The sequence below is a fragment of the Triticum urartu genome, chromosome 5A, assembly GCF_056163025.1.
Source record: "Triticum urartu cultivar PI428250 chromosome 5A, HENAU_Tu73, whole genome shotgun sequence".
In the NCBI taxonomy this organism is placed as follows: Eukaryota; Viridiplantae; Streptophyta; class Magnoliopsida; order Poales; family Poaceae; genus Triticum; species Triticum urartu.
Genome location: NC_141877.1, coordinates 226645467 through 226658231, shown reverse-complemented (window position 1 = coordinate 226658231; position 12765 = coordinate 226645467). Strand labels below are relative to the sequence as shown.

The 12765-nt window shown below is 49.9% G+C and overlaps 1 protein-coding gene across 1 annotated transcript; it reads left to right on the top strand.

Moving 5' to 3' along the window:
- Positions 1 to 11876: 11876 nt before the first annotated feature.
- On the top strand, positions 11877 to 12518 carry LOC147970871 (B3 domain-containing protein Os03g0212300-like). Its single transcript, XM_087523693.1, has 3 exons — positions 11877 to 11981; positions 12068 to 12313; positions 12432 to 12518. The coding sequence occupies exons 1-3, from the start codon at positions 11877 to 11879 to the stop codon at positions 12516 to 12518; spliced, it is 438 nt and encodes a 145-aa protein (XP_087379819.1).
- Positions 12519 to 12765: the final 247 nt, after the last annotated feature.

The window sequence follows — 12765 nt, the reverse complement described above, 5'->3', positions numbered from 1 at the left end:
ATCGCTCCATGAGCGGTCCAGGCACACAAAACAGATGTTCATTTGAAATTTTTGAGGTGACACATGAAAATTTACTTAGAATGGCAAGGTAATACCGCATATAGGTAGATATAGTGGACTCATCTGGAATAACTTTGGTTTAAGGATTTTGATGCACATGCAGTATTTCCACTCAGTACAGGCGAAGCCCGGCAGTTAAGTTGAGAAGCGGCTAGCTAGAGAGCAAAAACAGTCATGAACATGCGTTTTGCATAATCAACATTCAACACTAGCATGAGTAGGATATCAACACCATGAACACAAATATAATATAGGCTATGTTGGTTTTGATTTAACTACATGCATGTACATGTGCCAATCCAAGCCACTTGAAACATTCAGAGGAGGATACCATATCATCATACTACATCACAAGCATTTTAATGCATGTTGACAACCAAGATAAATCATTATCCACTCCTAGCTACTAAAGCATGACATGAGCAACTATAATCTCTAATTGTCATTGCAAACATGTTTGATCATAATAAGTTGAATCATGGATACTAGGTTAAACATGTTTACAAAAACAAAACAAGTTGAGTTCATACCCGCTTCTCTCTGCCACAGTCACTTCATCAAATAGCGTCATTATTGCCTTTCACCTGCACAACTGAATTATATGAAAATAATAATACTGCAAGAGTGCCTTGGAATAAGATGGAATCTGCAAAAAATTCATTCAAAAGGAGAAGACAAGGTAATATGGGCTCTTTGTTAAATCAACAGTATAACATATACGAGCCACCTAACATTTTCATCATGGTCTTCTCCTTGGTATGACTCAACAAACAAAAAAGGAAAAGAAATTCAGAGAAACACACTGAAATATTTTTGGAGTTTTTAGTTTTCTTGAAGAAAGCAAATTAAAGAAGGGAAAAACAAAAACTAGAAAACTATTTGTTGTAGGGTTCCTGGGGCAAAGGGGGTTGGGCACTCTCGGAGGGGTCCAAGCACCCAGGGTAAAGGGGGCCGGGCACCCGGATCGGTCAGAGGTCGAAGCTGTAGGTGGCCCGGGCACCCGGACCAAGCAGGCCCGGGCACCCGGGGTGTGGTGGCCCGGGCACCCGGGGAGGAGCCAGAAGCTCCAGTGGGGAGGGGCCGGGCACCCGAGGCATCGCCTAGGAGGAGGGGGCCGGGCACCCGGGGTGTCCAGGGGCCTTGCCCACCCGGCGGTTGCAGGCCCGGGCACTTTCTATGAAAGCGATGGCAATAAGGCAACGGAGGATAATCCCCTCGAGAAGCAATCTAAGCACCGGCGTCATCGGCGCCGCTCTAAGCCCCACCATAGAAAAAGCAGCAATACCGGCACAAGAGACAATAACGCTGCGGATAGTGCCGAAGACGAAGACAATCCCCTCCAGCCAGGCTTCCAGCGGGAGGATGGGCAAGCTAGCCCTAAGGAAGAGGCGACAGACGGAGAATCAAAGGATGACAATTACATGCCCCTCTCTGAAGACGAGGTGAGCCTCGGCGATGAAGAATTCATCGTGCCTGAGGATCCCGTCGAGCAGGAGCACTTCAAGCGCCGGCTTATAGCCACAGCAAAAAGGCTGAAGAAAAAGCAGCAGCAGCTTCAAACTGATAAAGATCTGCTAGCGTATAGATGGACCGAGGTCCTGGCAGCCGAGGAATACGAACTCGAGCGCCCAACCAAAAGTTACCCAAAAGCACAGGTTGCTACCCCAACTCGAGGAGGAAGCATTAAAGCCTACACTACCAGCGTATGATGAGGCTGACCGGCCACCTCGTGGCCGAGACAAAGTGGCATATCATCCCAAAAGTCCATCCTGCACCCCGTCGCCAGTCAACAAAAACACCAAGGCCTGAGGCTACACGTAGGACCTCCGAGACATATTGGAAAACAAAGCAGGACATACAAGATCGATCTACGGATCACGGGGGCACGCCCCAACGCGTGACGACGACCGTCACGCCGGATATACTAAAAGCAAATCCGGTCGTGCCGAATACAGCAGACAAGACTCGTATGAACTGCGTCATGACATAGCCCGGCATAGAGGCGCCGCACACCCCCTATGCTTCACCGACGAAGTAATGGATCATGAATTCCCAGAAGGGTTTAAACCCGTGAACATTGAATCATATGATGGTACAACACACCCCGCGGTATGGATTGAAGATTTCCTCCTCCACATCCACATGGCCCGCGGTGACGATCTACATGCCATCAAGTACCTCCCACTAAAACTCAAAGGGCCGACTCGGCATTGGTTGGATAGCCTGCCGGAAAACTCCATTGGCAGTTGGGAGAACTTGGAAGACGCATCCCTTGACAACTTCCAGGGCACTTATGTGCGACCACCGGATGCTGACGACTTGAGTCACATAACCCAACAGCCCGGGGAATTAGCCAGGAAATTCTGGACTCAGTTCCTAACTAAAAAGTACCAAATTGTCGATTGTCCGGATGCCGAGGCCTTAGCGGCATTTAAGCATAACATCCGTGACGAGTGGCTCGCCCGACACCTCGGCCAAGAGAAGTCGAAGTCCATGGCAGCCCTCATGACACTCATGGCCCGCTTTTCTGCGGGCGAGGACAGCTGGCTGGCTCGCAACAACAACACACCAAGAAATCCTGGCAATTCAGATGCCAAAGATAGCAATGGCAGGCCACATCGCAACAGACACAAGCGCCGCAACAACGGCGACAATGCCGAAGACACAGCAGTCAATGCCAGATTCAGTGGCTCTAAATCCGGTCAGCTAAAAAAGTCGTTCAAAACAAGCAATCCAGGCTCGTCTAGTTTGGACCGCATACTCGATCGCTCATGTCAAATTCACGGCACCCTCAATAAACCAGCCAAGCACACCAACAGAGAATGTTGGGTGTTCAAACAGCCGACAAGTTGAATGCCGAAAACAAGGAAAAGGGGTTGCATAGCAACGACGAGCAGGAGCCCCGGCCGCCGAACATAGGAGGACAGAAGAAATTTCCTCCCCAAGTGAAAACGGTGAACATGATATACGCAACCCATATTCCCAAGCGGGAACAGAAGCGTGCACTAAGGGACGTCTATGTGATGGAGCCAGTCGCTCCAAAGTTCAACCCATGGTCTTCTTGTCCGATCACTTTCGATCGCAGGGACCACCCCACCAGTATTCATCATGGCGGTTCTGCCGCATTGGTCCTTGACCCCATCATTGACAGATTTCACCTCACTCGAGTCCTTATGGACGGTGGCAACAGCCTGAACCTGCTCTATCAGGATATAGTGCGCAAAATGGGTATCGACCCCTCGAGGATCAAACCCACAAAGACCACCTTTAAAGGTGTCATACCAGGTGTAGAGGCCTGTTGCATGGGCTCAATCACACTGGAAGTGGTCTTCGGATCTCCGGACAACTTCCGAAGCGAGGAGTTGATCTTCGATATCGTCCCCTTCCGCAGTGGCTATCACGCACTGCTCGGACGAACCGCATTCGCCAGATTCAATGCGGTACCGCATTATGCATACCTCAAGCTCAAAATGCCAGGACCTCGCGGGGTTATAACAGTTAATGGAAACACAGAACGCTCGCTCCGTACGGAGGAGCACACTACGGCCTTCGCAGCAGAAGTACAAAGCAGCCTTCTGAGGCAAACCGCCAATTCGGTGATAAAGCCCCCGGACACCTTCAAGCGAGTCTGGAGTAGCCTGCAACAGGATCACCCCGCACATTCCGATCTCGCCTAGCAATTTGGCCCCCGTCCTAGTCCCAGTCCAGCGGCAAACTTTGCGCCGCGCGTACATAATTACGCACTCAAGATATCATGGGCATAGGTGGAGGCATGGCTATGGCACAGCCCACAATGCGGCTCAACCGCCTCAGGACCCGTATATCTTTGCCATTTTCTTCCTTTCAGGACCCTATTCTCTGAAGGCCCTCTCTGATACCCTGATTATCGGACCCATCACGGGAAGGAAACACCAAGGAAGCAAGAAGCTTTGACGTACAAGGGAATCCCCAGGTGGTCTCTGATAACAATCGCTATACCTATTTTACATACCCACACGCAGCCTTCCCTTGGATAGGACATGTCAAATAGTCCTATTTTTTCTTATTGCACTACTTGTATACATACGCTTTGACGTATCATTTAAGTAACAATGCACAGCGTTAGCTTATTATTGCATTTCTTCATCTTTTTTCCCCGTCTGCTTATTTACGACAAATTGCACCCGTACATTCTGGTGCGCCCAGTGCGCCAGGGGCTTCAGTGTACCCCATAACACGGCAAGGAAAGTACGAACACTTTCGACAGTGCAGCACCCCGAACTTATAGCATTATATGCATCAGCTCCGAATCATGTCTTGGGTCAATAGTTGGGTTTTCTCGGCTCCTGGGTTTTGGTACCTTATGTTCCGCTATATCGGCTAAGGTAGCACTGGGAGAACTACTGCGATTGTGTCCTGGTTCTTCCGGACGAGCACCTCAGTAGAGAAAGCCGAAAACTGACTGTCATGATGCGGCGAGAGCTGGTCGCTGTTCGAGAGGTCTCAAATCCTTAAAGATTTTTTCTGCTTCGGGCGAGGAATCGGCCTTGTTCGATTTAGGCTTATATAGCGCCCCAAGTTCGGCCTTCCGAATACTAGAGGCTTCGCCAAAATTTAAAATTGTAGACTTCTATGGCTAAGTGAGAGTGATAAAGTTGTATAGTCCGATTGCCTTGTTCGTTGCGCTAAACACCTCCTTAAAGGACCAATTTTTTGGATAAAGAGTGTTTAAGATTTATCCCAAACACCTTAGTACTAGTTACATGGGGGCAGAAGCCGGCGACTGGCCAACTCTCAGATTTTATAAACGGCCGCACAGAAGGTAATATTTTAAATCGACAAGTGTTATATAGCGCACATGAACTCGTTTTCATATTACAGGATCACATTAGTACATTCATTCAAATATTACATCCTTAGCACATTCCTCCACCACAATGCGGGCACCCTTTAGGACACTATCATAATACTTTTCGGGGTGGCGATGCTCCTTGCCCTCCGGTGGCCCCTCCTTCACAAGCTTTTCGGCGTCCATCTTCGCCCAGTGCACTTTCGCACGGGCAAAGGCCCTGCGCGCACCTTCAATGCAGGCGGACCGCTTTATGACTTCAAACCATGGGCAGGCATTCACAAGCCGCTTTACCAGGCCGAAGTAGCTGCCAGGCAGGGGCTCGCCAAGCCACATCCGGACTATGAGACCCTTCATGGCCAGTTCGGCCGCCTTGTGAAGCTCGACCAGTTGCTTCAGCTGGTCGCTCAAGGGCGTCGGATGTTCGGTCCCAGTATATTGAGACCAGAACAACTTTTCTGTCGAGCTCCCTTCCTCGGCCCGGTAGAACTCCGTGGCATCCGATACGCTGCTTGGTAGATCTGCGAACGCTCCTGGAGAGCTCCAAATTCGGGTAAGTAAAAGGAAAGTGTCCTTCACATGCTTGCTTTGCATAATGAATGCCTTACCCACCGCTGTCTTCTTGACCGCCTGAATCTCCTGGAGGGCCTTTTGGGCTTCAGCATTGGCATTTTGTGTGTTCTCGAGGGCCTTCACAAGCTCGTACCCCTGCGTCTTAGAGTCACGCTCCAAGGACTCGTATTTCTTGACAAAATCCTGGAGCTCTTGTTGAACCTCGCTGACTCGGGCCTCTTGCTTCTCGCGCTCGATGCGCTCCGTGGCCGCTCTATCTTCGGCCTCGGACAGCGCCTTCTTCAGGGCCACCACTTCGGTCGTGGCCCCTAGCAAAATTCATGATGATCCTATGATATAATAACCATTTTTTTCTTTATCAATATACAGACGGGGTATCACTTACCTTTGTTCTCTTCGAGCTTCCTCTTGGTAAGGCCGAGCTCTTCCTCATGCCGCTCAAGGTCCCGCTTCAGTCCGAAGACCTCCACAGTACGAGCGGCAGCGGCCAGCAGCGAAGCCTTCTTATTCACATAGACATATTCTGATTAGACTCCTGTGATTGTTATTTGATCCTCTGTTCGGCCTTTCTTTGCGAACACCAAACAGAGCATCAGGGGCTACTGTCTGTGCTATGATATTTTCTCATAATTTGATTACTTACCTCAAAGCCTGTTAGGAGGCTGGCACAGGCTTCGGTCAATCCGCTTTTGGCAGACCAAACCTTCTCGACCACCGCACTCATGATGGTGCGGTGCTCTTCGTCAATGGAAGCGCCGCGAAGCGCTTCCAGCAAGTTGGCTGATGCCTCTAGATGGACAAAGTCCATGGGAACAGACGGCTCGCCCCCCTTAGAGAGGGGTCACCTGATAGAATCAAGAACCACTGGAGGTTCCGGCGCAGTACCCGGCTGGGGGCCAAACTTGCTGCGGCCCCTGTCAGTAGAACCCATGGGAGTCTTACCCCCCATGCGCCCGGCACCTGGGATGTCGCCTTGAGGTGCCTCCAGAATTATCTACCCTTGGTCCGGTGCCCTTTGAGACAAAACCTCGATGTCATTCGTGGGCCGGGGAGAGGTGGCTGTCGGGAGTGAATCGTTGTTCATCGCCGACTGGCCCAAAGACTCATCCGAAGAGGATGCGTCGATGTGGGCTTTGGATGGACTGCATGATCATGTTTGGCATGATAAGAAGCATTAAAACAAAACATATCAGAACTATTGTAGTATCCGGATACTTATGACTTCGCCAGGGGCTTGTCCCTAAGCAACCACTCCTCATTGCTGTAAGCGGCTGTTGTGGAGTAGTCCGGAAGGAGGGTCCTTCCCTTCTTGGACCCTTCGGCCTCCCCAGATGGGGCGGCCTTCCTTTTCTTGTCTCCCCCGGTTGGGGGAGAACCTTCCTCTTCCTCCTCCTCGTTTTCGTGGGAGGAGTGCGCCTCGGTGTTTTCGGACGATGAGTCCGATACAACCTTGCGCCGGAGACCTTTTCTGGTCCCCGCGGCCTTCTTCTTGGCCTTCTTCTCCGGCGCCTCATAGGGCGCCGGAACCAGCATCTCCATTAAGAGAGCCCTTGCTGGATCTTCGGGCAGTGGGGCCGGACAATCGATCCGCTCCGCTGTCGCTACCCAGTCCTGTTAAAATGGCGTGGAGGCTCAGATCCCTCACATGATTATACTGGGGAAAGGAACATCTTATGAGATATAAAGAGCTTACCGGATTGGCAGGGCACTTTGCGCTGAGTCTGCGATCCTCGGTAAGGGGAGGAGGTACCTCGGCGGCCTTGAACAGCACCTTCCAGACGTCTTGGTGCGTCGTGTCGAAAAGCTCTCGCAGCGTATGGTGCTTGGTCGGGTCGAACTCCCACATATTGAATGCCCGTCTTTGACACGGAAGGATCCGGTGGAAGAGCATGACCTGGACCACGTTGACAAGCTTGATTTTCTTGCTTATCATATTTTTAACACAGTTCTGGAGTCCAGATAGCTCCACCGATGAACCCCAGGATAAGCCCTTCTCTTTCCAGGAGGTGAGCCGCATGGGGATGCCGGATCGAAATTCGGGGGCCGCCACCCAGTTGGTGTCGCGCGGCTCGGTGATGTAGAACCACCCCGATTGCCACCCCTTCACGGTCTCCACATAGGAGCCTTCGAGCCAGGTGACGTTGGGCATTTTGCCCACCATGGCGCCTCCACACTCCGCTTGTTGGCCGACCACCACCTTCGGTTTCACGTTGAAGGTCTTCAGCCACAGGCCGGAGTGGGGCTTGATGCGGTGGAAGGCCTCTCACACGACGATAAACGCCGAGATGTTGAGGATGAAATTGGGGGCCAGATCATGGAAGTCCAGCCCGTAGTAGAACATGAGCCCGCGGACAAATGGGTGGAGGGTAAATCCCAGTCCGCGAACGAAGTGGGTAAGGAATATAACCCTCTCATGGGGTTCTGGAGTAGGGACGATCTGCCCCACATCTGGGAGCCGGTGCGCGATGTCTGCGGCCAGGTATCCGGCTTCCCAGAGCTTGTTATGTTCTCCTCCGTAACAGAGGATACCGTCCACTTTCCTCCCGCTCCGGACATGTTCGGAATGGCTTTGCGGAGAAAATGAGAAGTTGGGTGCTGGAGCTCAAGTGCGCAAGAATGGATGGGCAGGGGAAGAAGAAGGTGTGGGTGAAAAATAGGAATCCTTGTCCCTTTATAAAGGTGGTAGAAACTGTGCGCCTCCCTACTTGCCCCATAAAATTGCTTATTTCCCAAGCGCCGCAATTGATGGCACGGTTGGGTTACCCATATCCGTATTGATGAGAATCCCGTGATAAGGGGAACACGATCTCTGCTTGGACAAGACGTGCCAATAAACCCACCTCGCAACACGTGCAGTGGCAGGCAGGGAAAAACGGTTCATAATGATCGGGCCACGGCAGGACGTCACGTTATGAGAAGTTGTCGGCAAATTAGATTTGTGGAATAATATACTCTCTATGGTGGTATGTGGAATTTGTTTTGCAGAGCCAGACACGATCCTTGTGTTCAAAATCTTCTATGGAGTATTCGGAGAAGGAACCCGCCTTGCAATGCCGAAGTCAATCTACGTGCCAGACTCATCGTCATCAAAGCCTGGTTGAGGGGCTACTGAGGGAGTCCTGGATTAGGGGGTCCTCGGACAGCCGGACTATATACTTTGGCCAGACTGTTGGACTATAAAGATACAAGATTGAAGACTTCGTCCCGTGTCCGGGTGGGACTCTCCTTCGCGTGGAAGGCAAGCTTGGCAATTCGGATAAGTAGATCTCCTCCCTTGTAACCAACTCTGTGTAACCCTAGACCCCTCCGGTGTCTATATAAACCGAAGGGTTTAGTCCAGAGGACAAGAACAATGATAATCGTAGGCTAGCTTCTAGGGTTTAGCCTCTACGATCTCGTGGTAGATCAACTCTTGTAATACTCATATCATCAAGATCAATCAAGCAGGAAGTAGGGTATTACCTCCATCGAGAGGGCCCGAACCTGGGTAAACATTGTGTCCCCCGCCTCCTGTTACCATCAGCCTTAGACGCACAGTTCGGGACCCCCTACCCGAGATCCGCCGGTTTTGACACAGACACCACCCTATTCACTAATGATGAGAAAACTCGCTACTATTATATCCTTAAGTTATTTCCGTTCTCATTAAAGGGTGATGCTAAAACATGGTTTAACTCTCTTGATCCTGGTTGTGTGCGTAGTCCCCGGGATATGATTTATTACATCTCTCCTAAATATTTCCCCGCTCATAAGAAGCAAGCTGCCTTAAGGGAAATATATAATTTTGTAAAAATTGGAGAAGTGAGTCTCCCACAAGCTTGGGGAGGCTTGTTCGATTACTTAATGCTTTGCCTGGTCATCCTCTCAAGAAAAATGAAATACTTGATATCTTTTATAATGGACTAACCGATGCTTCTAGAGACCACCTGGATAGTTGTGCTGGTTGTGTTTTCAGGGAAAGAACTGTTGATCAAGCTGAATTGCTATTGAATAATATGTTGAGTAGTGAAAATGATTGGACACTTCCTGAACCAACTCCTAAGCCAACTCCGAAGAAAAGTGGTATTCTATTTCTCAGTCCTAAAGATATGCAAGAGGCAAAGAAATCTATGAAAGAAAAAGGTATTAAAGCTGAAGATGTTAAGAATTTACCACCTATTGAAGAAATTCATGGTATTGATAACCCGACACAGGTAGTAAAGGTAAATTCTCTCTATAGATTTGATGACGGCACTACTAGGAAAAGGGCTATAGATGAAATTGACACTAATGGCGCACCAGAGAAGTGGTGCGCCACTACTATATACTAATGGCGCACCATGTGGTGATGCGCCATTAGTTTGGAAGACACTAATGGCGCACCAGACAAAAGGTGCGCCACTAGTAACAAATTTTTTTCATTTTTCCAAACATACTAATGGCGCATCTAGGCAAAGTGCGACATTAGTATTTCTAACTAGTAATGGCGCACCAGCCACAGAGTGCGCCATTAGTTGTTTTGAAAAAAAAATAAAAAAATTTGTTAGTAATGCCGAGCCCCACCTTCCCTCGCCCCGTCGCCCCCCCTCCCCTCGCCCCGTCGCCCCCTCCCCTCGCCGCCCCCTTGCCCCACCTCCCCTCGCCCCGTCGACGCCCCACCGTCCCAACCACCCGCCGACGCCGCCGCCACCCGCCACCGCCCCCTCGCCCCACCGCCCCTCGCCCCGTCGCCCCGTTCCTTTGCGGCGTGCCCAGCCGGCCGAGGCCCCTGCCGCCCCGCCGCCCAGCAGCGCCTCGTTCCCTCCCGCCCGCCCTGGCGCGGCCGGTCCCGCCGCCCGTAGCGACCCCGGCGACTGGTCCATAGGCAGGTACCTAGCCACCGCCCCTCCCCCCTCCCCTCCCCCTTCCTCCTGCATCCTCTGCCCGTTCAATTTCTGTTTTCCCGATTCTTCTATCGGATGAGTGTTTTTTTATTCTAGAAGAATACGTGTCTGATGAGTGCTTGCTGTAGTAGATTGGCTGGTATTGCGAGAAGGATGTATGCAACGATGGCCGTTCCTTGACGAGTAGTTGCCGCGTGATTTTCCCAAAGCGTGTTCGAGTTCACTTGCGTTGCCTGATAGGTGTTTGTGATAATGCTTGTAGGGGGCAAATCTTCATGACCCGTACTTTGACTTTTTTCAGATGAGCAAATGTACATGTTAGCAGCAGCGAAACATGATTGCGTCAATTCCAGCTCATTATTCAGTTCAGCCTCTGTTTGCTACTTAATTATGGTGGTAGCTAGTTTAATTTAATGATGTGGCCTGCCTGGAGCATCATTTTCTTTCTAATAACAATCTAGAGACATATAAGGTGCTACCTAGCTAGCTACTTTAATAATAAATCTCTTGGCAAGGTCTTATGCTCTGGAACTTTTTTTACTCATGGATTTGTCCAGCCGAGAGAGAGAGAGAGTTCGGATCGTGGTTGCTTTTTGATTCATGACTGCTTGTTGATCCAATATTTACTCAAATTAATGTTGTCCAGTATATGTCTGCAATATATGCTAATGGTGGATAATGTTATCCAGTACGAGCCTCCTCTGCAGCAGAGCTCTGGCTGTGTTGGTAGTCACACCGTGGCACTGGTGTGGCTGAGTTTCTGCTACGGCTACAACCCCTCTTGGTGAGCTCCTCCTTTCCTCTCTCTGTTCTCTCTATGATCTAGCCCTGGTTCATGTTTTAGATGCTTTGGTAGTCCTGCTAGTTCTAGCTGTATGTTCCAGATGAGCATCAATTAATTTTGGTGCTCTCTGTAATAGCTATATCTTGATCTAGGGTTGCCAGTTGATGTGCTCTTGGTCATTTGTGATGGCTCTCTGTGGTGGTCATCTTGCTCACTGAACTTGCTGCATACATGCTCCTGTGGGTGCTGTTGGCTATCTAAGTGTGTGTGTAATTTAACTTGGGTGCTGTTGGCTATCTAAGTGTGTGTGTAATTTAACTTATGCTAGGGTTCTGGGCTGTTAATTTAACTTGGCTGCTCTCTGTATTTGTGGCACTCTAATTGGCTTAGCTATTGGATTTTCTAACTAGTTTTAGTTGCTCAAATGCATAGGTACACCTGTGCATTTGTGGTGGCTTTAACTAGGTAAAATCCAATTGGTCTTGGTCATTTGGACAGTGCAAATGATCTGGTCTTGCACTACTGGTTGTTTTTTTTTTGTTGTTGCTGATGTTTTTCTGCCTATAAGGGCTGAATTCGTTCTACCATGCTGCTAGACATTACTAATGTTTGATTAAATAAGCATGGGAAACATTCAGATGTTAACTTCTTTTCTTTCTACCATGCTGCTAGACATTACTAATGGCATGTTCAAGCTTCTTGGCAGCATGTTAATAAATAATATGGCATTTGATTGAATAACTTTAAATGCATGCAAGATTGGATAAGCATGGGGGGAAGCAGCCACCGCCGCTCTGCCTCACCGGAGTACGAGTTGGATGCTTTTGAGTTCTTCAGTATCATACTTTCTTCTTCAGTATCAGCCACGAGGCAGGTATATAAAACGAGAGATCTCCTCTTCACCCATCTCATTATGATAACTCTGTTGTTTGCTACATCACTCCATGTCCCAAATTGCAGAGGCTGCCTGACACTTTTATGAAGATGTTGGGTGAAGATCCGCCAGATAATGTGAAGCTCCGACAGGCCGGCAGCGGGTTTCGCAGGCTGTGGGACATGGAGTTGGTGATCGAGGAGGGCCACATGTACCTGTGCCGTGGCTGGGAGAAGTTCTACAGTGCCTACGACCTGCGGACCGGGTACTTTCTTCTCTTCAGGTACGACGATGACGCCACAATGATCATCGTGAAGGTTTTCAACACGACTGTGTGTCGCATGCGCTACACTGACGACGAAGATGCCAGTGCGTTTTGCCTCTTCTTATTCCTCTACATTTGGCTTTGTCTCACATCGATTGTTAACGGTCATTCTTGCATTTGGACAGGCAATGGGAGCAGCAGCAGCGACACTGGCTACAGCCAAAGCAGTAGCGATTATGGTTGTAGCAAAAGAACAACGATTCTGGCTTTAGCAAAAGCAGCAGCGATTCTGGCAGCGGCAAAGACAACAAGAAGGATGATCCGGACTAGAGTGCGGGAGAAGAGGAGCGCAGTGAGGATGAGGAGCTGCAGGATGACGATGGGCATCAGGCTGAGGATGACCTAGCGCTGGTGGTGGCTGACCAATGGCAAGAGATGGTGGTGGCTGACCATGGGTAAGAGATGGTGGTGGCTGACCATGGGCAAGAGATGGTGGTGGCTGACCATGGGCAAGAGATG